Source organism: Phasianus colchicus, chromosome 1 (assembly GCF_987193195.1).
Source record: "Phasianus colchicus chromosome 1, bPhaCol1.hap1.1, whole genome shotgun sequence".
NCBI classification, from domain to species: domain Eukaryota; kingdom Metazoa; phylum Chordata; class Aves; order Galliformes; family Phasianidae; genus Phasianus; species Phasianus colchicus.
Genome location: NC_143436.1, coordinates 166,881,298 through 166,905,385, shown reverse-complemented (window position 1 = coordinate 166,905,385; position 24,088 = coordinate 166,881,298). Strand labels below are relative to the sequence as shown.

The 24,088-nt window shown below is 50.5% G+C and overlaps 1 protein-coding gene across 1 annotated transcript; it reads right to left on the bottom strand.

Annotated features, from left to right (window-relative positions):
- Window positions 1–11,198: 11,198 nt before the first annotated feature.
- PCDH8 (protocadherin 8) lies at window positions 11,199–15,434 on the bottom strand. Its single transcript, XM_031615777.2, has 3 exons — window positions 12,943–15,434; window positions 12,618–12,828; window positions 11,199–12,207 (listed from the first exon to the last, which is right to left on the bottom strand). Exons 1-3 carry the CDS (start codon window positions 15,352–15,354, stop codon window positions 11,834–11,836), a joined length of 2,997 nt encoding a protein of 998 aa, XP_031471637.1. The 5' UTR covers window positions 15,355–15,434; the 3' UTR covers window positions 11,199–11,833.
- Between the last annotated feature and the right edge of the window lie 8,654 nt (window positions 15,435–24,088).

Genomic DNA, 24,088 nt, shown 5'->3' with positions numbered 1-24,088 from the left:
GTGTTTACTCACTAAATCTGAACTCGAGGCTCAAATGCAGCCATGAGGTCCACCCTTCAGCTGCTTTCACAACTGAGCAGAGAAAGGTGCAGAGAGGTCGAGAGCCCCAGGAAAGCTGCTGTGGCTGTGCAGCTCATTAAGGGCTGAGCACTGTGTCCCCATCCCTCTGCTCTGATCATCCTGCATGGCACAGCCTCATGGGGATGGCACTGAGGAAAGAAGAGTCGACAGCCTCATTTCATAGCTTGATTCGGAAAATCAAGCGAAGCCACTTTGTTGGACTATTGCTGAATCAGTCATCTTTGGTGCAGTTCCACAAGGGGATTCCCAGCAATTTAACCAGAAGGCTGAACATTAAAATACATTAGGTCTGAACTGGCTAAGCAGAGGCAAGGCGGGAAGCAAGGCGTCTAATTGGAAAGGGTTCAGCAGGAGCTTTCCCTGGGGACTCTGTCCTTTGGGATTAGGGGTTTGTTGACATCTGGGTTGCATGCCATTGCTGCCTTGCCCTGCATCCCACCAGGGCTGATGGCAGGGAGCCAGAGAGCAAAAGCCCTGAAACTCACACCAAAGGGAAGAGGAAGGTTTTCTGCTGTCAGCATGTAGGCCCTTGGGAGAAAGGAGATGGCAGCTCCTACCCAGAAGTGTACAGTAGTGACTTCTCTTGACTGGAGATAGGGAAATACATTCTTCTGTCATTAGGGGGTTGTATGCAAGAGGTTCCCTTCTGCCTTGTTCTACCCTGTCCTAAAGTCCCTTACAGAATCACAGAACCACAGTATCCTTAGAGTTGGAAAAGCCATCCAAAGGCCATCTAATCCAACTCCCCTGCAATGAACAAGGACATCTGGAAGTACATCAGGTGTTCAGAGCCCCATCCAGCCTTACCTTGAGTAAGTCTCAAGGGATGGAGCATCCAACACAGTGCTTTGCCACACTTACCGTAAAAAGTTTTTCCTCTGTCTAGCCTAACTCTCCTTTTCTTGTAGTTTGAAACCATTTCCCCTTATCTCAGGATGGCTCCTTCATGATAAATACACAAGTGCCTTGGACATTTTGTGCATTCCCTGTTCTAGTGAAGTATCCTCTTTGTCCAAGGTGCACCTGTGTTTGTGCTGTGCCAGGGTCTGGAGAAAGCTCCTGCTTCTGCCTATGTCCCCTCCTGGCTGCAGGTAGTGACAAGCCCTTGGCTGTCTCCAAGGACAGCCCAGCATAGATTCATACATTTTTAAAAGGTGCACAAAATAGTCAGCAGCCAGAAGCAGGAGGGATTGCTAGGAATTTCTAGAGGGAAGGAAATAGACCCGTATTTCTTTCCCTCTAGAACTGACTAGTTCAGATGCAGGCCCACCACCTTTGGTGGTCAGCAGGCAGGTGATCAGCTTGTTGCCCTCCCTCTGGCAGTTCATCAAGACGAAGCCAAGCTACCTCCTTATTCTTGTCCTCCTGCTTCCCCTTCCCACTGCAATCCTACCAGAGCCTGTTGCTGATACAACAGTTCTGTTTCTGAAAAACAGAACATGGAGAAGTTAAAAAAAAAAAGCCTCCAAACATGCCAGAGCCAAGGGACTGAATTAGACCTATGCCGTGCAGCACGCCATCCCTCTAAGCAAAGCGTGGAGCCTGACACAGTGCTCAGCGCCTGCTTGAAACCCAACCACAGCTCTCAGCCTGTTTTGAAATCCACCCACAGCCTTACTTTCTACAAACTCAGGGAGAAAACGGCAAATTAATCCTTTTTTTAAAAAGGATGAGCCGGTTTCTTGTCACTCCCTGCACAGCTCAGGATATGATAGTTCCTTCTGCATTAAATACAGATTGTTTCTTTTCACAACTTCTCTTTCATCAGACTGCTAGGAAGGCCTGGGGGTTGTTAGAAATGCGAAAGAAACTTGCTTCCCAATTAAGGTCAATCTCTTTTATCAGAGTCTTTGCATATAAACCTCACTTTCAGAGGGATTTCTACAAACTCCATCCTTGTCTCTGACAAACCAGGAGATGCCCAAACCTCAGAAGGCGCGGGGAGGTGGCTGCCTTCCCTCCCAGCTTGCAGTGCAAAGCAGGGAGCTGATCTGTCATGATGACTGAGAACATGTCACAACAATCTGTTTGCGTTCTTCAGGAAATAAAAACATCTTTCTCTCCTGGAGCTGAAAGCTAATTTGGAGATTTTGCAAGCTGACATGCAACCTGATTAAAATGACCTCGGGCCAACAACTCTTCTCAAGCAACTCGACAATTAAAGTCTAGACCTATCTGTAGCCCAGTTTTTTTCCTCAAATCCCTTTCAGGGAGGGAAAAGTTCGGTGTTTTTATTTTTAAATCTACATATTTGGAATTTTTCCTTTACACTTCACTTCTACTGTAGCAGGATGTGCTGAGGGGATCTCTATTTTTTTCACATTTGGAGCAGATGAAACTTGCACACAGAAGCCCTGGTTTCTTGCCTCTTGGAACAAATACACCGAATATCCAACCAAGGAAATAATACATGAATAAACTTGAGGACCATAAGAAATACCCAAGGCGCTTTGTGGCCTACATAAAGCTGCCCTCCCAGGTTCCTAGGCAAAAATGTTGTTGCCCTCAATTTCCCAGACTCGGCGGATATTTTTGTAATGACCATCATATGGCTTAAATCACTCTTTTTTGCTTCTCGCAATTAGCAAAGGAGAGAGATCGATTTATTAATCTGCTGAGTTTTGTGGAAGCGGGGATTTGTTAAGCAGTGAGCTATGAAAAATAAATGGGCATCTCTTGGCAGAGTATTTCATGGAATCACAGCACCATTTGAGTTGGAAGAGACCCTTAAAGGCCATCACATCCAACCCCCCTGCAACGAACAGGGATGCCTACAGCTCTACCGGCTTGCTCAGAAGGACCATTGTCAGACCATGAGCAACCCCTGAACTTAATTAGGGTCACTAAGATGATCAGAGGGCTGGAGCACCTCTCCTATGAAGAAAGGTTGAGGGAACTGGGCTTGGACAAGAGAAGGCTCCAGGGAGACCTCATTGTGGCCTTCCAATACTTGAAGGGAGCATATAAAAAGGGAGCTGTTTACAAGGGTGGATAGTGATAGGACAAGGGGGAATGGTTTTAAACTGAGACAGGGGAGGTTTAGGTTAGATAGTAGGAGGAAGTTTTTCACTCAGAGGGTGGTGAGGCACTGGAACAGGTTGCCCAAGGAGACTGTGGATGCCCCATCCCTGGAGGCATTCAAGGCCAGGCTGGATGTGGCTCTGGGCAGCCTGGTCTGGTGGTTGCTGACCCTGCACATAGCAGGGGGGTTGAAACTAGATGGTCCTATTCAACCCAGGCCATTCTATGATTCTATGATTCTGCAATTCTATGATTCTGTGATTCTATGATTAATTCACTAGTCTGCGGAGACTTGTTGACTTGATCATGAATATTTTGGTGATTTCTTCTTTCAAAACCGCTGCTGCAATCACTCATCTGAGGTAAATCTGGAGACTTCTCTTCTGCTTTGTTGATTTGGCTTTGCCTGGATCACCAACTGCTTTCTAGCTTGTCATCTGGCTAAACTGACTGACAGGTTGTGTTTTGGGAATGCTCTTACAGTCTAACTATATCCCCTGAAGGGCTCTATTTATTAATTCTAGCCATATACGTCTTAACTGCATACCATACTGGGCTGGCTTGCAGATTACCTTCTCAGCATCACCAAAATACCCCATACAGTTCACATCACTTCCAGACCACGGGGCAGTGAGGAGTTCTTCTGGGCATTGGCTGCTTTACACGGGGGCCCATGTCCTTGTGTGCATGTCCTCGAAGGCAGGAATTCCCCCCTGTGCAGTTGTGTGCCTGTATGATGTGGGTTTCCCACACCCTTTTCTTGAGGTCTGGCTACAGAGGGGGTGTGGGAGGTATCTCCTGGGGGAACAGACTCTGGAGGTGCAGGGTGGTATCTCCTAGGGGTACGGGGAACCTCAGATGGAGGTTGGAAGAGGTGGTGGTGGAGTCTCTGGGAGATGTCCCAGAGACATCTGCTGTATCCTCTTGTCCTGCTCTCCCCATTCCCCAGGGTGACCCTCGTGCTGGTGGGACTTGTCTGTCCCCTAGCACAACTGTAAACCCTCCATTAATTGGAGAGCTTTTATATCACAGAAGAGAATCATAGAATCATAGAATCATAGAATCATAGAATCATAGAATCATAGAATCATAGAATCATAGAATCAAAGAATCATAGAATCTTTTCAGTCGGAAGAATCATAGAATCTTTTGAGTTGGAATGTCACCTAGTCCAAGTCCCCTGCAATGAACAGGGACACCTACAGCTCAATTAGGTGCTCCAAGCCCCATCCAGCCTGACCTTGAGTGTCTGCAGGGATGAGGCACGCACCACCCCTCTGTGCAACCCATGCCAGTGCCTCACCACCCTGATTGTAAAATACTTCTTCCTTATGTCCAATCCACATCTCTTTCAGTTTGAAACCATTTCCCCTTGTCCCATCACAACAGACCTTGCTAAAGAGTCTGTCTCCCTCTTCTTTACAAGCCCCCTTTAGATACCAAAATCTTGCAAGAAGTCACCATTTCCAGCTTTCAGGTTGGAGGACGCTGGATTCGTCGCGGCTATCTCTCGCTGCTCAGTTAAAAATCACTCCCCCCCCTAACCACCCTCCGCTTCCCCTCACCCTTCCTCGGCTGCTCAGCTGCCGGAGCTGCACCCCCACCTAGCGGCAGCCCCAGGGCAGGGGGCAGCGCTGCTCTCGGCGCTCGGCCCCCACCAGCAGCCACATCCATCCCGCGCTCCCCTTGTCATTCGAAACGTGTAAATGTGGCACTTAGGGACGTGGTGCTGATGGGTCCAGACGAAAGCAAACTCTGGCTCGTGGAAGCAGAACGAAACCCATAGGCACGCGCCTCTATGTTTTCTTGAGGGAGGTGGAGCAAATGCTCTTGGGGGCCAAGCTCGCCTGGGCTGAGTGGATGTGCTGTGATTAATTTGTGTGTGAGCTGCTGGTGACAAGGCGATCGCAGAGCTCCACCAGCTGCAGGCTCCGGTGCAGCTTACCGGAGGAGGCAGCTCCCTCCGCTATCTCATTTATCATCATTGCTTCCAGTCCCGTTTTGTTCACGCCTTACATTTTTTGATTGTCTTGGATTAAACATTACCAGAGGAAATAATACTAATAGCCTTTCACTGCGAAAAAAAATCAACTTCTAAGGCATTTGCTATGGAAAGGATTATAATAAATTAAATGCTTAAACTAGCACTGTGCAAGCATTTTTGTCTTGGATCAAAATGTTTGCACTGGCTGTTTAAACATTTAATTTATTATAATGAGAAATATCATTGTAAAAATAAGCATGTTAATTAAACTTGAGTTTTGCAAATGTGAGTCATCCCATGTGGACACAGTATAATGAATATAGACAGGTAGAGTCTGCGTGCCCTTTTTTTTTTTCCCCCATTAAGAAAATGAACATTTACATCTTTAAACCCTGCAGCTATTAGTTATTTTTAATGAACTGTGTTGCCATTTCAAAGTTAAGCTCTATATATGATGCAATCAGATACCGCTAGGTCAGGGAAGAACTTTACTAATTAAGTTGCAGAGAAGTTCTTCGCCGCAGATAATTGATTAAAGCTGTTATATGGATAATCAGTTTAGGTGGTTAAATAAATAAAAATAAATAACTGCTAACCCAGGTCGTGTGAGGGTGGTAATATGGTGCAGAGCTCCAGCCACTCCAGGTCCAAAGCACACACAGGTTTGTGAGCTATGCAGCGGCTCTCTGTTACCACCTGATGGAGAAATGAAGGGCAGCGGGATCTCTACAAAGGCTTTCGTAGAACTGTGGAATCATAGGATGGCTTTAGATTGGAAAGTGCCTTGAAGGTCGCCAAACTTCAAGCCCTCTGCCATGAGTGTGGTCGCCACCCATTAAATCAGGCTGCCCATGGGCACTTGGGCTGTGACGGTTTGCTGCTGGTATGAGTGAGGGAAGATGGAGACAGGATGCTCTTTTCCTTTGAGATGATGACACTGAAAGGAATTTTTCTGCCTTCTCATGCCCCTGGTCTCTGGTGCATGCCGGTCTTGTTCTGGGTTCATGGAATCATAGAAGCATAGAGACTGGAACAGATCACAAAGATCATCTGGTTCAACCATCAGTCCATCTCCACCATGACCGAGCACGTCCTCAGTGCCACATCCACATGGTTCTTCAGCACTTCCAGGGATGATGACCCCACTACCTCTTTGGGCAGCCTGTTTAGAGCATTACCACTCTCTATGAGAAAAAAAATTCCTTAATATCCAATCTCAACCTTCCCTGGAGCAACTTGAGGCCATTCCCCCTAGTCCTATCGCAGTTACCTGGGAGAAGAGGTCAACACCCACCTCACCACAACCTCCCTTCAGGTTGTTATAGAGAGTGATAAGGTCTTCCCTAGCATCCTCCAGACTGAACAATCCCGTTGTATCGTACGGTTGTACGGTGGTATGAAACAAAAAAACATTTGGATTTAGTTCCAGCTCTCTCACAGATGTGTTGTTTTGACTTGAACAACACCCTCAACATCCTGGCCCTTCAAAAAGCGCTCTGAGATACAGACTTGAAAGTGTCCAAGGAGTTGCTACCAAGGATTTCTGATCTCTTGTCATTGTACATCATCCAACCAGCAAAGGTCACAGCAGGCTGCCAGCCTGGGCTGAATCCCATTCCTGCAGTGGTCCAGCCCTCAGGTGAAGAAGGAGAAACATCTTCGGCAGAGCAGCAAAATTAAACCCTGCGGAGGGAAGGAAGTTGCTGCATACAGTAAATCTGAATACTTTACTGGAGATAGTCCTCTAAAAACATTGTGTGTTTGTAACTTCTAAACTGCTAATTTCCATACCACGTAGGTCACTCTCTCCTGTACCACCAAAGGCTTGGTTTTTCTCTTCTTCTTGTAGCATGTGAGTGGGAGAAGAGTTTTCTATGTAAAGGAAGGAAGCAGTTGCCTTTTGTTACTCTTTTTTTGTGCCTCCTGATCCCCTTGACAATGTTTTTCAGGATTGTCCATCTTCTAGATGTACCTGAAGAAGTCACCCAGGAGGGCAAGAGGCATCCTTCATTTCTGGCCTGTAGCACATTCACCCAGATTGTACGTGCTGGATTGAGGCAGGGAGGAAATCCAGACTTTTAAGTAGGGACCTCACATCTGGATGATGTAGTTACCACAAAAGCATCCACATCCTCGAGCAGCATTTGATGATGCAGTCACTTCCCTGCCTTGCATGGGAGGCCATTGAGAGCCCTGAGAGTGGTGGGGGTCCCAGTGCCATAGGCATCGTGGGCAGGGAGTGCCAAACCGGCTTTGTGCATCTATTGGGAAGGACAGCTGAATGGAGGGATCCTTGTGGCCTCTTCAGGAGGGGGAACCCAACTCTGGGGAGCTTTTCCAAAGCACCTTCCTAAATAAAGAACACCTGAAGACCTCGGCATATATGGAAGGAAGCAGCACTTCTCCTCAGTCATCAATCACATTTTTTGGTCTTTGGTAACACCTGGGGAGTGAGCTGGCTTTATCACTACTGCAGCTCTGCCTTCAAAGCATCCAAAAGGAATGAGGCATTAGGACTGAAATTGCCTATAAACCTACATATAGGCTGACCTTACTGTTGGCTGCTGCCCAAAAGCACAGCCCTGCCTTCCTGCAGTGGAGGCCTCCCCTACATCACCCCCTCTCTGCCTTCTTCTGACATTCATCTGACTCCTGGGTGAGTTAATCTGCAGAAATCAGCCCAGTTTTGGTGCTTTTGTGCAGGCCTTCTGAAGCAGGAGAGCTGCCTGGGTGCTAGTGGCAAAGCAGCCATGGAAATACAGAGCTGGAGATGAAAATGATCCCTTCTGGTGACAGCATTCCCTTAGGGAGTCTGGCTGTCCTGGGAAACTCTGCCCAAGAACTGCAGCAGCCCAGGGTTAATTTCTGCATCTACATCTGAATTTCTGCTTCCACATGTGTGCCCATGTGCAAGGCAGGTGCTTAATATACCTTTAAATACAAAGGCAAGGTGGTTGGTGTAGTTAGGAAGATTAGGGAGTGATTTGGTGTGGGAGATGAGCTGGACAGCCTCCTGCACACTCCCAGCTCTTCACTGTCGGTCAAGTAGGCACCTTGCATGTAGACATATGCATTTGGGACTGAAATGGCATGTCTGCTTGAGTTTTCAGCTATATTCCACCCTGATGTTTCTTTGCCTTCAGAGCTGGCCTAAGCCACATTTTCCATGCATCTCCAGCACTTGTTGAGGCGATAAGATTAAACCTCCCACCCCAGAGCTCGAAGCTGCATCTACTCACAAGCGTGAGTGCTGCCATCCCAACTGCCTACTAGTCCTGCAACTAGAGAGTGTGCTGCAGAAAGCAGAACGAGGCACCTCATGTGGAGGGCTCCATCAAACATTATTAAAGCCAGAACATCCTGTTGATCCAGAACATCCAGTTAAGAGTCAAAGGAGAGTGATCCACAGTACAAACATTTACTGCCTATAGGGAGGGATGGGAAGGAGCAGAATCTCCTCCATGACCAGACCTATGTTAGCCTCCACTTTAGGAGGAGATGATTAATGTCCCAGAAATGTCTCTTTCTTTCCACTGACCTAGTCATAGGTGGCTATCAGAGACTTCTGTGGGAGTCAGCTCAGGGTTAGAGCTGATGCCACACCATGCTTGGCATATATATGGAGTTACTGATCGATCTGCTTTAATTTCTGAAATATGTTAGCAAAAACCTTAGTTACGCTAACTGAAAAATAAAAGACAAAAACTAGGGCATACACAGTGAAAGAGCATCAGCAAAGCAAACGATTCAAGGGCCGTGCCTTGAGCTAAGCCTTGGGCTCCCATCTCCACTTGGTTGCACTTTGGATGACTGCTAGTGCTATCTGGCAGAGCCTTCGGACTTCCCCCACCTCATTTAGGCATCTAAATATTAAAGGAACTTGAGCAGGCAAAAGGAACTGCCAGTGCCTCAGTGGCTCACGCAAGCTGCCCCATTGCTCCTCTCCAAGCTGTGATGTGAAGCTCTCAGGAAGAGGCCCACAGATTTCTGCTAACCAGAAAGTCCTTGCAAAGTGAGTAGCTCAGATTTAAACACCAAATTTTAACCCTGGGGGATGAACCCTACATTTTATTCGCAGGACCTGGGACCTCAGGCCTGCCAAACCTGGACTGTAGCTATCTGATGCTGAAGGCTGCTTTGGAAGCAGGTGGCTTTTTTCTCCTTCCCTGAAACTGCTTGATGCTGAGATGGCCCCAGCTCATTCTAAGATGGGAGGGACACTAAATCATGCAGTAACAGTGCACAGGGTCCATTGCAGACACCAGTGTGAGTTGATCACTCCAATCTAAGATGGGGAACTGCCCTTTGGCAGCTGCTGCCTACTACCCAGCAGGACCTGGGGACTTGCCTTGGAGGTATGTATCACAGAATCACAGAATGGTCTGGGTTGAAAAGGACCACAATGATCACCTAGTTTCAACCCCCCTGCTATGTGCAGGGTCGCCAACCAACAGACCAGGCTGCCCAGAGCCACATCCAGCCTGGCCTTGAATGCCTCCAGGGATGGGGCATCCACAACCTCCTTGGGCAACCTGTCCCAGTGCTTCACCACCCTCTGAGTGAAAAACTTCCTCCTAATATCTAACCTAAACCTCCCCTGTCTCAGTTTAAATCCATTCCCCCTTGTCCTATCACTATTCAGACTCAACCATGAGGGTCTAGCTTATCAGACTGCCCTCCCTTATTGGCAGAGAGCCTTTTCCTCTCCGCTTTAAGAGTTATGACTAATTACTTCCCATGCAGTCTCGCTGCTCTGAATCACTGTTGATTAGCCTGCAGAGAGGCTCCGAGCTCCCTTCTCAGCACCCACCCTCCAGCCTCAGCTCTAAATTTAACCAAGACGGCCCTCTCGTTTATTTAGATGCATCCTGACTTTTACTACCAGGTTTCCATCAATCACCAGAGCCTCTCACCCGTTCTCCTGATTGTAAAAGCTGTATCACTGACATTGCATCCCAATCTAGTCTGGCATCAGCGTGATATCAATTCCCTTCAAACGTGTGCACTGACACTCTGCCCACCATCAATCTCCATGGAAAGTCTTTTATGAAGCCCCTGTTAAAACTCAGAGTATGTGCACGAAGACTTGGTCACACTCAGCTTGACAAAGCTGGTAGTCAGGGGTGAGAGGGAATTTTTCTCTGTTAAGGAACACGGAGGCAGGATATTGTTTCCTGCTTATAGAGTCTAATGAGACTTTGTTTATGTCCATGAAGGCCTTATATTTTCTTCATGAGTCATCCTTTCTCTATGTACACTATACTAATTAGGCATACCACTGAAGAATTCACGACAAAACCAAAGCTTTGTCACGTACAGATTTATACATCATTGGTTTGTACGTGAAGTTACATATTCAACATAAGGATCCATTCTTCCTTTCAGAAAAGTCAGAACTATTATTAAACCTCCAATCTAAGTACAATCTCTGTACAAGCATTTTTGAACACATGCTTCACGTTCTTTCACCGAACGCTTTTCTAAACGTGATTTCAGCAGAAGGATTTGAGATCTGCTTTTAGCTTCAGGATTTGAGGGGAGGGAATTTCAAAGCTGGGTATGGTTACTTTGCTCAGGTCTTTGTCATTTGTGGAAAGAGGCAAAATATGTATCAGAGATGATCGCAACGTAATAGACATCTACTCACTCTCTGCTTGATGTGCAAATGCAGTGTATAAACACACTTCAGTGCTCACACACTTTAGCACAGCTGCTTCAGTAGTGTATAAGCCTACCAGCACATGCCTATGTAGCTTTACCCCAATCAATTCCAGCCCTATTAGAAAGCAAAGCACTCCAGTGGTTGCTGATACGACGTCATGAGCACTTCAGCTGACTGATATAGCTTCACTGGAGTTCCACTGATTTCCACCAGCAAAGGGTCTGTCTGGAGGAGCTTAGAGAGACAGTGAGCAGCACACAGCTATCCTTGTCTTCCACGTCCCAGCATTACCAACTCCAGAGCTGCATCTCCAGTGGAGGAGATGAGGAATGGGTGAAATAGGATGTAGCACTGCTCATGCCCCTCCTGTTCATTTTTCTGCACAAAACTTCTTTGACCTGTGAAGACTCAGAAGGCGTGAAGCACGAAAACCACAGACAGAACCCTCCAACACATCACAAAACCTTTATTAGTGTTTATCAGTGACACAGATTACAAGAACCAAAGGCAATTAAATAACATTTAACTTTAAACTGACCACAGATTCAAGAGATACAAGTCACATTTGGCAAGGCAAACGTCTCCGCACACTGCGTTGCTTGGGTTACTATTACACTATGAAAGAGGAATTTCCCTTACAAGATTCTACATATTCAGGATATTATTAATAATTATTGTGTCTTTCAGACAGTTCCTTTGGCAAGAATTCCCATTTTTTTAAGCTTTTATTATATAAAAATATAACCAATTTTCATTATGTACAAACATTACATTACACACTGTACAGGTTAAAAACACTACAAAAATGGCAGGCCATGGGCAAACCAAACGCAAAGAAAACCATGTAGAAAACAAAGGAAAAAAAAAAATTAAATACTGCACATTTCATAAAAATTACATGAACTACAAACAATTTTTTGTTGTTGCTGTTGTTTGCAAATACCAAACAGTACCGATGGGAAATCTTTCCCAACACCTTCATGTTTTAAGGCACATCTTGCATATTTACACATACAACACCGGGTCTGGTCAATAACTTAAAGGCTCCTGGGAGCGACCGAGTCGTGTGGATGGGGCCAGGGGGGTTATGCTTTCTCAGTGGCATCAGTCTGGGGGCCCAGGAATCTGGTTGAAGGAGCCGGGTAGAGGGGCACCCCGATCTCCTGAAGGTCAGGGAGCCGCGCGGGACGCGGAGGGGACAGCAGTGTGATCGTCCGGTCAAAGTCCCTGTGCAACACCTTCTCATAGACGCTCTGCAGCCCCACCGTCTTTGGCAGCTGGGCCTGGTAAAAGTTGTCCCTGCGGAGCGGGTCCCGCGGCAACGATGTGCTTTTGCAGAAGGTGGAGAGAGGCGCTGGAGGATGGGGAGAGGGGTGCGGGTTGGCTCGGCCGCAGGAGGGACTCCAGCAGCGGTCTGAGTGGCCCAGGATCTTGCACTCGGCCGTACAAGCCCACAGACCTAGAGAGGGAAGGAGGAACCTGTTGTTGCTGCAGGAACAACCACCGCTCTCAGCCCGCAGCTATCAATCACAAGAGGACAGCACGCGGACGGCAGCGTGGGGAAGCGCTGTTCTGTGGCATGCTCGGGGAACTAGGGTTACATCATTTAGCTCACAGGATGAAATGGAAGGGACGGTTTTTGAGGAGAGGGGGTAAAACACACCCACAGCTCTAAAGTAATGCATTCAGTGCTCAGTGTGGGCAGAAGCCAGCACTTAGCAGCCTGCTGGGAGGAGACCCATGCAGCTCTGGAGGCAAGTATCAGGTTTCCCTGCTCTTTGTGTGATGCATCCCCCCAAGCAGCGTGCTGTCCATCTATCCAGCTGCACAGAGGGATGCAGAGCACTGGGAGTGGGATGCAGCCCTTACCATTCTGCATGTGTGTGATGAGGTCCTTCTTCAGAGCATCCCCGCTGATGTCCGAGTCACTGTCGTTGAAATCGCTGTCGCCTTTGCCGCTGTCCTTGCCGCTGAACTTCTCTGCCTCCCGGCCCGAGATGGTATTGAAGGAATGCCCCTTCCAAATGGCCACAGGGGGAGCAGGCTCTTTGCCGAAGCTTGGAGTGGCGGTGAAACCCTGCTGGGGTGGGGGAAGTAGTAAAGGGTCAATTAGCATCATAACTGCATCCCTGTGATTTACACCCTGCATTCCTCCCCTTTTACTCTCCGCTTTCCAAAATGCACAAGACCTTACCTCCCCGCCGGCTCCTCTGAGCCGCTTCTGACCCTCATAGAGGCAGGTGCTGTCGCTGCTGCTCTCTGCAGTGGAGATCTCCTCAGCTGCTGGAGAAGGGTCAGGGCCGCTGAAAGAGGTTTTGCTGGGGAAGGTTCGTACCTCGAACACATTTCCCCTCTGGCTGCTGTCCTCCTGCCGACCCTTTTCCAGGTGGGAGATGTCGATCTGCTCCTTCAGGGGACTGTTGTTTTTGATGTCATTCCCTTTCTTGCGCCTGTTGCAGGTGGTGGCGATGGTGATGATGGCCACCAGGAGGAGGGTGCAGCTGCCCGCCAGGACAATGATCACAATCAGAGGGATGTCCCACTGCAAGGCCTTCCCTTGCCAGGAGCTGGGCTTGGCTACCTCCTGGATGCTGGAAGGAGCAGTGGCAGTCACAAGAAAGTTGACAGTGGCAGTTGTGGCCAGAGGGGGCCTCCCATTGTCTGTGACAGTGAGGATGACCTTGAACAGCTGCCCCAGCTCTTCAGAGAGATCTCCCCTCAGCACGATGTCTCCAGTGGTTGGGTTGATGGCAAAAAGGTCTTGCTGGGGTTCTTCCAGGAAGGCAAAGGTAAGCTCAGCATTGGCCCCATCATCTGCATCACGAGCTTTGATCTGGGCCACCAAGGCATCACGGGAGGTCTTGCTGGAGACACTGATTTCCACCGACCCATTGGTGAGCACCGGGTGGATGATGATTGGAGGGTTATCGTTCTGATCCACCATCCTCACTTTGACAAGCGTGCTGCTGGAGAGCTGTGGGGAGCCTCCATCAGTGGCCTGGATCCTCAGGTCAAGCTGCTTGAGGATCTCATAGTTGAACGTTCTTAGGGCATAGATGGCCCCAGTGGCAGGGTCAACTGAGACGTAGGTAGAGATCGGGGCTCCCATGACTTGGGTCTCCAGCAGCCGGTAGGTGACCTTCCCATTGTGGCCAAGATCAGGGTCGCGGGCCACCACAGTGGTGATGTAGGCACCTGGCGGGTTGTTTTCTGGCACAGCCACCTCATAGAGGGGCTTGGCAAAGAGCGGTGCGTTGTCGTTCTCGTCGCTCACCCGCACCGTGTACTGGCGGACAGTCTTGAAGGGTGGGGAGCCCAGGTCCTCGGCCACCACGGTGAGATTGTACTCAGGGATGCGCTCGCGATCCAGCGCCGCTGTGGTGACTATCATGTAGCTGTCCTCGTAGGCCCGCTGCAAGGCAAAGTGGTCGTGGCCACGCAGGCTGCAGCGCACCTGCCCATTGGTGCCGGAGTCACGGTCAGAAGCGCTGACGAGGGCCACGAAGCTCTCACTGGCAGCCGCCTCGCTGACGTAAGCCACGCCGGCGGCACTGCCAGCACCACGCAGGGCGCTGATGCTGATGCGTGGCGCGTTGTCGTTGACGTCGGTAAGGCGCACCACGACGGTGCAGGTGGCCGCCCTGGGGCTGGCGCCGCGATCCTGGGCCCGCACGTCCAGCTCGTAGGTGCGAGTACGCTCGTAGTCCACAGCAGCCTCCAGAGTCAGGCGGCCAGAACGCGGGTCTAGGCGGAAGAGCCGCCGTGCCTCAGGAGGCACCTGACTGCCAAAAGCATAGACGACCTCTCCGTTGGGGCCCTCGTCCGGGTCCTCGGCATCCAGGTCAAGCAGCAGGGAGCCAGGCGGTGCATCTTCGGGCAGTTCCACTGTCACAGAGCTCCGGGCAAAAGTGGGGCTGTTGTCGTTGGCATCAAGGACGCGGACGTGCACGGTGGCTGTGCCTGAGCGTGCAGGGCTGCCGCCATCCTTGGCCACCAGCTCCAGGGTGTAGGAAGGCTGGCGCTCGCGGTCCAGCTCCTGCAGCAGCACCAGATCCGCGCAGCGCGCTCCGTCCGCCCGCGTCTGCGCCTCCACACCGAAGTGGCTGTTGAGGGAAACCTGGAAGCTCTGGATGGAGTTGGAGCCCACGTCCTCGTCCACGGCCACCTCCAGCGGGAGGCGAGTGCCAGGAGCAGCGCTCTCCGACACCTCCAGCGCCATCTGGGCACGGGGGAAGCGGGGCGCGTTGTCGTTGATGTCGCGCACCTCCAGCTCCACGTGCACCAGGCGGTAGCGCTCCCTCCAGCAGCTCACCACGTCGAAGGCCAGCACGCACTGCGGAGCCTGCCCGCAAAGCCGCTCCCGGTCCAGCCCCGCCTCGCCGATGCTCAGCTGCCCGTCCTCCTCCCGCACCCGCACCAGCGAGCTGTTGCTGAACTGCCTCATCAGTCGGAAGCTCATCTCCCCCGGAGCCTTCACCGGCATCTCGTCGGCCAGCGTGCCGATCACCGTGCCCGGCGCCCCTTCCTCGTCGGTGCGATAGCGCACCGTCTTGCAGCGGGACAGGGCCAGCAGGCAGCCGGCGGCCAGCAGCCGCAGGGGGCTCATGGCACCTGCGCGGGACCGAGAGAGGGAACGCGGTGCGGGGACAGCGCGCAACTCCGCACAACCTCCACCGCCGTCTGCGCCCGTCCGCACCTCCGCGCCGCCTTTAATAGACGGCGTATGCAAATGAGGAGGCAGCGGAGCCAATGGGAAGCGGGCGGCTCCCGACAATCCCCTCAGCCGGGGCGGCTCAGGCAGCCGGCGGGAGCGGGGCGCGCGGGGCGCCCGCCTTTGTCTCCTTTAACTCCCCGGGCCTGGGAGGGGGGGGCTTCTCGCTTTTTTTGTACCTTTCCTTTTTTTCTCTTCTTCTTCCTCCCTTTTTTTCAAACGCTTTTTTTTTCTTTCTTTCTCCCTTTTTTTCCCCTCCTTTTTCACCCTTTTCCCTTCGGGTTTGATAAAGGGGTTCGTGCGTGCTGTGCTGTGCTTTCACCCCGCGGCCGGACAGGGGCCGTGCCCGGCTGATCGCGGGGGGGGAGTCCGGCATCCCTTCACCCCCGCACCCGCAGCGCCGTGTTCCTCGCGTGAGAGCCTGTGATCAGCGCCGTAAGTCGCCTTTCAGGAGCTGTCCCCGCATGCGTTAGTATGCATGTCACCGCCCGGGTTTCTTAAGCCTGGGGCACTAGCAGGCGAAAGGAAAGGGAAAAAAAAAAAAAAAAAAAAAAAGAAAGGGGAAGGAAAAAAAAAAAAAGTTCCAAATAGGATTTAGCATAAGCTTGAGGAGATTTGGAAAGGTTTCAAAGATCAGGCTGTATCAAAGGCTTATGAAGCCCTCGTTAGCTGTAGAAATATAATAGCATGGCAGGCTATCCCATTTGAGGAACCAATGTCTGTATTATTTCACTGTGACAGGCTAAAGGGAGAGAAAGTTGAACAGTTTCCACAGAGGAGTTGGACTAAGTTGAATATAATGAGCAAACGCCACATGTATCCATTATGTCCCTCTATTCATTCCCAATCACTGCCATAACTCTTTGACTAAACGATGATGAGCGCTGAATTACACACAATGCCCGGCTCATATTAAAATACATTTAAGACCGATCCCTCCTGGTGCCCTGTTACGCCTATTCACGGGATTTTCTTTTTGTCCTAATAGGGCCTCTCTGGGAAGCAACACCAGTCTCGTTCCAGAAGAACAAAATAACAGCGTGAGGCTGAAACCTGGCACGGACCGGGGGAACGCGGCCATCTGCCCCGCACCGCACGGAGCCCCGCGGCCGCGGAGCGGGCGGAGGGCGCAGAGCTCCAGTGCTGCCCTCCTCCTCCTCCTCCCCTCCCTCCCTCGCTCCTTTCCCCTCTCCATCCTTTCTTAGGGAAAAGCGGTTGAAAGGAAAAAGGCAGAAAAGCACGAATGGGTGACCTCCCCGCGCTGAGTTGCCGGGGCTCGGGCACTCCGGGGTACCCACGGAACATCTCGCCTGCGCGGAGCGCTGCGCTTGTTTTTGCGCGTGTTTGTGCGCGTGTTTTTGCGCGTGGCGCTGCGCTGAGAGCTGTGCTGAGCGTTGCGCGGGACGCTGCGCGGGGTACCGCGGCTGTTTTTGCGCAGGGTGTTACGCGGGGCGTTGCGCGCGTTTTTGCGCGTTTTTTAATTTTTCTTTTTTTTTTGCGCGGGGCGGCACGCGAGCGCAGCGGGCGCGGGCGGCGGCGGCTTGCCCGCAGCGGCGGCTTATGGAAATGGGATTTAAATAGCGCATCAGCGCTCGCTGCGGGGATAGGAGGGAGCGGGGTGAAGGGGGGGGAGACGCGCAGTGCCACCGACAAAAGCTCCCCTAGCTCCTGGTCTCTAAAGGCTCCGCGCAGCGCTGAGCTCCTGCCCGTAGGAGCTCCGCAGCCGTCTGTCGGGGCGGGCAAGGAGCAGTTTTGGACCGGACCGGGTTGTGCCGTGTCGGGCCGGGGGCTGCGCGTATGGGAACGGGACCGCCGGGCAGTAGCGGGCAGCGGGCAGCGGGGCGGCCCCTCGCGTGTAACAGGATTATCGTGGCCATTTCAAGTTCCATGCAGCATGTAATTTATTTTTAATTAGGATTAGGATCGAGAAGGGAAGGAGACCAGACCGTGTCCCCCTCCCCTCCTGCCCCCCCGTCCCCCGTCCCCGTGAAGGCACGGCTGTGGCTGTTCCAAGATTCCTAAAAAAATCAATCAATCAATACAACGGACCCGCGTTTGCCTCCCACACACTTTGCAGGAGAAAAGGGTGCAAAGAAATGTATTTTCAATGTGTGCTCATATATTCTGCTTGGAAAGTTACCCCCTCCCCCCCCCCAGACCCCCTCTCAATTCCCACCTCCCTCATCTCAGACACTTCTGATCAAAACCCTTTTTAAAGAGCGTCCCAGTGGGATCCTGCTCCTCCTCTTCGCCTTTTTTTTTTTTTTTTTTTTTTTTTTTTTTTTTTGAGGGCAAAATGCACTTTCTGTCTGCCTGGGCTATGCTTTTTCCACAGCTGTGATTCTGAGTTAAAAAAAAAAAAAAAAAAATGTATCAGTCGCTCCGCTGGAGCAAAGCCCTCTCCCCAATAGTTTGGATAAAGTCCATTACAGAGATGTTCTGAAAGGCTGCTGAAGAATCTTGTTTTACAGCTCAAAAAATAAACATACGGATCAACTGCGTTAAAAGCACTTCTTTGAAATATTGTGGTTAAACAGCCCAGATTGGTTGATTGCTCCATGCGGGGACATATGTTCTTGCAAACTGTGCGTATTGTTACTAATGGGGATTCTCACACCGCAGCCTTCCCTTTGAATCCGAGGCACTGGAGATTTCTCTGGAGCTGTTGCAAGGTTGTTTTAATAATTCACCAGCTCCCGTGCACTTAGTGTTTTTGTGAAAGAGTTCCTGAAGGAGGAGAGCACTTTGTGCTGTCCGGAGCTCTTGTGTCCATCCCATGCTCCTTCCCATACCTCCTAACATGGAAAGTAGAACTCTGGGAGACAGGTGCCAGGGAATGGGAAAAGCAAAGGGCTCCTCCATCACTGTAATGTGCTGCTCCCAGGGACTGAAAGCTTCAGCAGCAACCATAGTGGCCAGTAGCAAATCAGGATCTCCTTCTCTCATTTTGGATGAAAAGTAATGGCCTCACGTTGCACCAGGGGGAGTTCAGGTTGGATAGTAGGGAAAATTTCTTCTAGAAAAAGCAGTGAGGCTTTGGAATAGGCTGCCCAGGGAGGTGGTGGAGTCATTGTCCCTGTCTATTCAAGAACTGTCCAGATGTGGCATTTGGGAACATGGTGGAGATGGGCTGATGGTTGGACTAGGTGGTCTTAGTGGCCTTTTCCAATCTTAATGATTCTATGATTCTACTCACGCCTCCAGCTGAAGGTGAGCATTGAGGGCTCTGGTCTTTCCCACTGTTACCTATGGCTCAATGTGTCTGTGTCCCAGGTTGGTAGCATCCCCATGCAACTTCATGTGCAGGTGGCTGTAGTGCCTGCACTTTCCCTTTCCCAGAAGATCTCTGGGAGGACCAAGTTGTGGCTATTGAAAATCTGTGTGTAGCCCTGATCCCCCTTGGCCCATGCTGCATTATGACTGCATGCTGCTGGAGCTGTGGTGTGGGATGTCCTGGTAGCATCCCTGGGATGCTGCAGCTTCACTAAGGCTCTGCTGAGCGTAGTAGGGTGAGGTGCTGTTGGGACATGGTCCCCAGCTGGTCCTGCCACCAGTGGGCCTGGTTGACATCTCTCCAGCCCTGAAGCATAAACACAACACATCCCCCGTGGCTCATCCTTGAGCCTGCAGAGCTGATGGCACCAGACCCCTCCTGGGAGCCCATCTCCCTCCTCAGCCCTCATCTCTTTCTTCTTGGGCATCCTGCCTCGGCTGCCTTTGAGTGATCTACAAAAACAAAGGAACTTCTGCTTCCCAGCCTAAACAATCCCCCTGTTTAATCACTTCTGCAGCAACCCAGAAGTGTGGGTTAACCTGTCAAGCTCCACAAACCCATGCTGACCAAAACTCTGGAAAACAAAAGAGTGGAACGAAGCGGCAAAGGGTTTTGCTGCTCTACGACTGTTTGTGTAGGGGGGTATTGTCTCTGGCCATGTAGGCTATAGAGGAGGGAGCTGCCATCCTCCCGCAAGCTGCAGTTGGGTACTGGGGTTATAAATCATTTGTTTGTTACATTTGCTTCAAATGCTTCCCTGCCTGCATCTCCCCTCTGTGAAACGTGAGCTATAAAAGGAGAGCTTGTTCTGCGGGATAAAGGAATCGCGTGCCCGTACACCCCACCCGGCACGCCGTTCTGATCCCACAGGGAATTTATTTTTTAATTGGATTAATTTCTAGCCTCTCCTGGAGTAGCAGCTGGGGCCTTTGATTCGAGAGGTTAAAACAAAGGGGAGAGAAACAAAAGACCAGTTCTCGCATTCCCCTCACAGCGTGGGCCTCGTGCAGCCGTCCGGAGGTATCCCCAGGGCAGTGCATTCCTCAGGGCCTGCAGCCGCTGCGCGGTGATTTTTGGGGTGTCCCATGGTCTCATCTTTGAGGTGGTGGCAGGGCGCTGGGAAAATCCTCAAAGCTTGAAGTTTTCTCTCCCATCACACCGCCCAGGCTGTGGTCCTACATAACTCTTTTTCATGGTGCAAAGGAATCAAGCAAGCACCTACTGGCACTCCTTCTGTCCTCCCCCCCTCCAGCTTTCTGTGCATTTTCTGCAGGAAAAGAGATGGATGAGGCTTTGTGGCTGTCAGACCATGAAGCAAGCACCCATGTCTAGTCCCCTATTCCATGAGAGACATGGACCTGTTGGAGTGCATCCAGAGGAGGGCCACAAAAAGGATCCAAAGGATGGAACACCTCTCCTACGATGATGGACTGAGAGCTGGGGCTGTTCAGCCTGGAGAAGGCTCCAGGAGACTTGAGAGTGGCCTTTCAGTATCTAAATCTACCTCCCTCAGGTGCTGTGTCTGTCACTCCTGTGCACCTGGCTGGGATGGATACCTTTCACGCCGCTTTGAAGGTGTCTGTACTGGCACATTTGGCTCTCCTCCAGCCTCTCTCTATTTCCTCCTGGGTCTCATTCATGCTCTCCTCCTTGAAGGACTGTTTGGGATTTTAGACTCTTACAGATGATGAATGGATGGAAGAAATCCACCTTTTAGTTCCCAGGAAGATGTACAGCCCTCTGTGTATGCTTATGTGCAGCTGCAGGGATGGGCTCTGCTAACTTTTTGAGGCAGCTCATTTGCCATTAGGCTGATGTCCTCCCCTTGCCACCTGACCAGGAAGCTTCATACCACTCCAAACAGTCACTGCCATGTCCCTCCATGGGCCTGCCTGCTTCCTACCATGCTTTAAGCCATGAGTGTCCAACCTTTTGGCTTGCCTGGGCCAGACTGGATGAAGAATTGTCGAGGGCCATATCTATGAAGGTTGATCTGAAATTAATGCCTCCTGTTTATTTCTATGGAAATGGCAACAGACCAAAGCTGCCGTTAAACACTATTTAATAGACAAAATGGTCAGCCACGAAACACTTTTTTTCAACACAGTCACCACCATTAGCTCTGCATTTTCATCAGCGATGAAGAAGAACATACATGCTGTGCTCCAAACAATCTGCACCAGTGGAGGTGACCACTGTCACCACTACTGAAATGCACCACCCATCACCTTGCTGTGCTCACATCCACTGTTTGGTCTCCATAAACTTTCAGCAAGAGTCAATGAATGTCAGTGGGAGCAATTTTTTTCTGCATGGAGAAATTCAGTGACTCACCTTTGCCTCATAGGCTCTTCCATGTCAGACACCATTCTGTCAGGTTTTCCCTCTGCCTCCATCTGTCATACAACAACAAAATGTGATGGGCTATTGGTGGGAAGGTTCAGCCTCTACTGCCATACCACCAACATCTGCTTCTGATGTTGTGGGCCTACATGATAAAATAGGAGGCATTATTTTCAGAACAACCCTTATAAAATATATACTATAGTTAATATATACAAGTAACAGAAGTCATTTTATTTTTTAAGGATGACATGAATAAGACGTGACTGTGAAGTCAGGGATACTTCTCTCTGCTAAGGTAGGTCTGATAAAAGTCTGGTAAGAGAGAGATGATCACATTTTTAGTTGCAATTCTTCACATTCCATTTGAGAATTTGCTAGTGATGTATTTATGTCAGCTGAAAACGGAGTCACAAATAAACCAAAACACTGATGATTTTTTTGGCAAACTTGAAAGCTGTTCTCAAATTCCTTTATCACAACAGAAAGCACGGCTGCATGTTTTTCCCTGTTCACGGGACTGTGTTTAACCATTGTATCAAAATCCATAAACTTATTTGCCGTCACCTGAGTTAGCATTGCACTGTGCTCTCTGTGTTGCAGCCCAGATGGGGTTGGTAGCGCATCACTTTTCGGGTAGCACTGAGTGATGGTTGCACTCTTGGGACAGAGCCACTGCCATGATGGTGGAGGGCAGGGGGTGGCTGCAGTGCCAGCTGTGCCGGGCTGCATGCAGTCCATGGGCCGCAGGTTGGATGTTTTTGTCATAAGCTCTGCCCTTGTTCTGTCACAATAGACTCTGCTGAAGAGTCCATCTCCTTCTTTCCTACAGCTCCCCTTTAGATACTGAAAAGCTGCTCTCAGGTCTCCCCAGAGCCTTCTCTTTTCCAGGATGAACAGCCCCAGCTCTCTCAGCCTGTCCTTGTAGGAGAGTTGTTCCATGCCTGGGATCATTTCTGTGGCCCTCCTTTGAATGCACTCCAACAGGTTCATGTCTTTCCTGTACTGAGGACTCCACATCTGGATGCAGTACTCCAGGTGAGGCCTCACCAGCGCAGAGCAGAGGGGCAGGATCACCTCCTTCACCTGCTAACCACACTTCTTTTGATGCAGTCCAGAATACGGTTGGCTTTCATATATGTGCCATTGTGTTGTTGCTGTGTCAATAGGAGTATCCTCCCAATTTCTCTGCTGCCTCTAAGTCCCCAGACCTGCTGTGTTGTTGATACACGTGGTGGGGAGGCACCATGCAGAAATACTCCATGGAGCCTTGGAGGTGGAGGAGTTGTATTAACGTGGTGCCACACTTCAGCTAATTAGCCCCATGCCACAGTGGGTTAATGAGCTTGGGCATAATGCCATGGCTTTTGATTTTCAGGCTGGTTCGTGCAGCTTTGCCCATTTGTGCTCTGGCCTTCTGCTTGTTTCTGAGGGGTTTACAACGAGGGGGCAAAATGAGGCGGGGAGGCAGGGGCTGAGCCTCTCACTGGAAGTCAGAGAGTCCCTTCCTTCATCTCGCCTCTCATCTCCCCCCTCTCCCCCTGTCTGTCCTCCATCTCAATTGGCTTGCAAAGTCAGAGCCCCCAGCTGTGAAAGACTAAGGCTTTCCTTCTCCCAGCCTCCCAAGCAGCAGCAGGCTGTGAGCAAGAGCGTGCCGCGCGTCACTTCTCTTCAACAGGCCGTAAGCACAGCAGGATGAGCCCGGGCACTTGGCTGCCTGCCAGAGCAAACTCTATTCATGGCGAGCATCCCTGCCCTGCTGGCTGCTTTTGGGGGCTGAGCATCCTGCATCTCTGAGCATCCTGTGTGTCTGAGACCCAAGCAGCAGGAAGGAGACAGGCCATCGAACATGGGTTGCCCCATGTGGGGCAATGGGCTCCGTCTGCCCACTCCCGACTGAGAGATGTGGGTGAGATGTAATCTTCCTCCATCTGGAGGTGCTGGCAGGAGCCCCCAGGTTCTCATGGGAGGTCTGTGTGCTGTGCTTCCTGCAGCCCAGGGCAGCACAGCTGCCCCACAAGCTGCCCTTCCCCAGGCTTTTGAGTGAAAAACTTGAACTCTGTGATTTTAGTTGGCTGGAGTTCTGCTGAGCCCAACGTTTTATTTCAGCATGATGAGGAGCCTGTCCCATGAAGATGGGAGAGCAGTGATGAATTCAATCTATCTGCACTGCCTCTGCCTTTAATGCACTAGCTTTCCCATTGGGATCAGTTTTAGTTACCAGCACCTTGCTGTCCAAAATGCAGCAAGCTCCAGGGCAGAGCAAGGAGGGGAAATGACAGTAAGGAATCACAGAATTATAAAATTATTAATGTTGGAAAAGACCACTAAGATCATTCTCCCCCATACCCATACTTCTGGTGAGGCTGCACCTCGAGTACTGTGTTCAGTTTTGGGCCCCGCACTACAAGAAAGACATTGAGGTCCTAGAGCTTGTCCAAAGAAGGGCAATGAAACTGGGGAGGGATCTGGAGCACAAGTCTTGGGGAGCAACTGAGGGAACTGGGATTGTTCATTCTGGAGGCTCAGGGAAGATCTTATCGCTCTTCTTGAAAGGAGGTTGTGTCAAGGTGGGGGTTGGCCTGTTCTCCCAGGTAACTAGCGACAGGATGAGAGGGAATGGCCCCAAGTTGTGCCAGGGGAGTTTTAGTTTGGATATTAGGATAAATTACTTCTCACAAAGACTAGTGAGGCACTGGAACAGGCTACCCAAGGGGGTGGTGGAGTCACCGTCCCTGGAGATGTTCAAGAAGCATTTAGCTGTGATACCAAGGGACGTGGTTTATTGGTGGTAGGAGGACAGTTGGACTGGATGATCTTGGAGGTCTTTTCCAACTGTAGTGATTCTATGATTCTATTCTATGATCTAGTCCAACCATAAACCCATTCCCACCATGCCCACTAACCATGTCCCTCAGAGCCACATCCACACGGTTCTTGAATACCTTCAGGGATGGTGACTCCATTACCTCCCTGAGCAGCCTGCTCCAAAGCATCACTACTCTTTCTGAG

What these genes read in the sequence shown, in the direction of transcription:
- PCDH8 (XM_031615777.2), bottom strand. Translation starts at nt 15,354, where the DNA reads ATGAGCCCCCTGCGGCTGCTGGCCGCCGGCTGCCTGCTGGCCCTGTCC. An exon ending in TCAGAGGAGCCGGCGGGGAG is followed by an intron (nt 12,829 to 12,942) that starts GTAAGGTCTTGT and finishes CCCCCACCCCAG; the next exon opens with CAGGGTTTCACCGCCACTCC. An exon ending in CATCACACACATGCAGAATG is followed by an intron (nt 12,208 to 12,617) that starts GTAAGGGCTGCA and finishes TTCCCTCTCTAG; the next exon opens with GTCTGTGGGCTTGTACGGCC.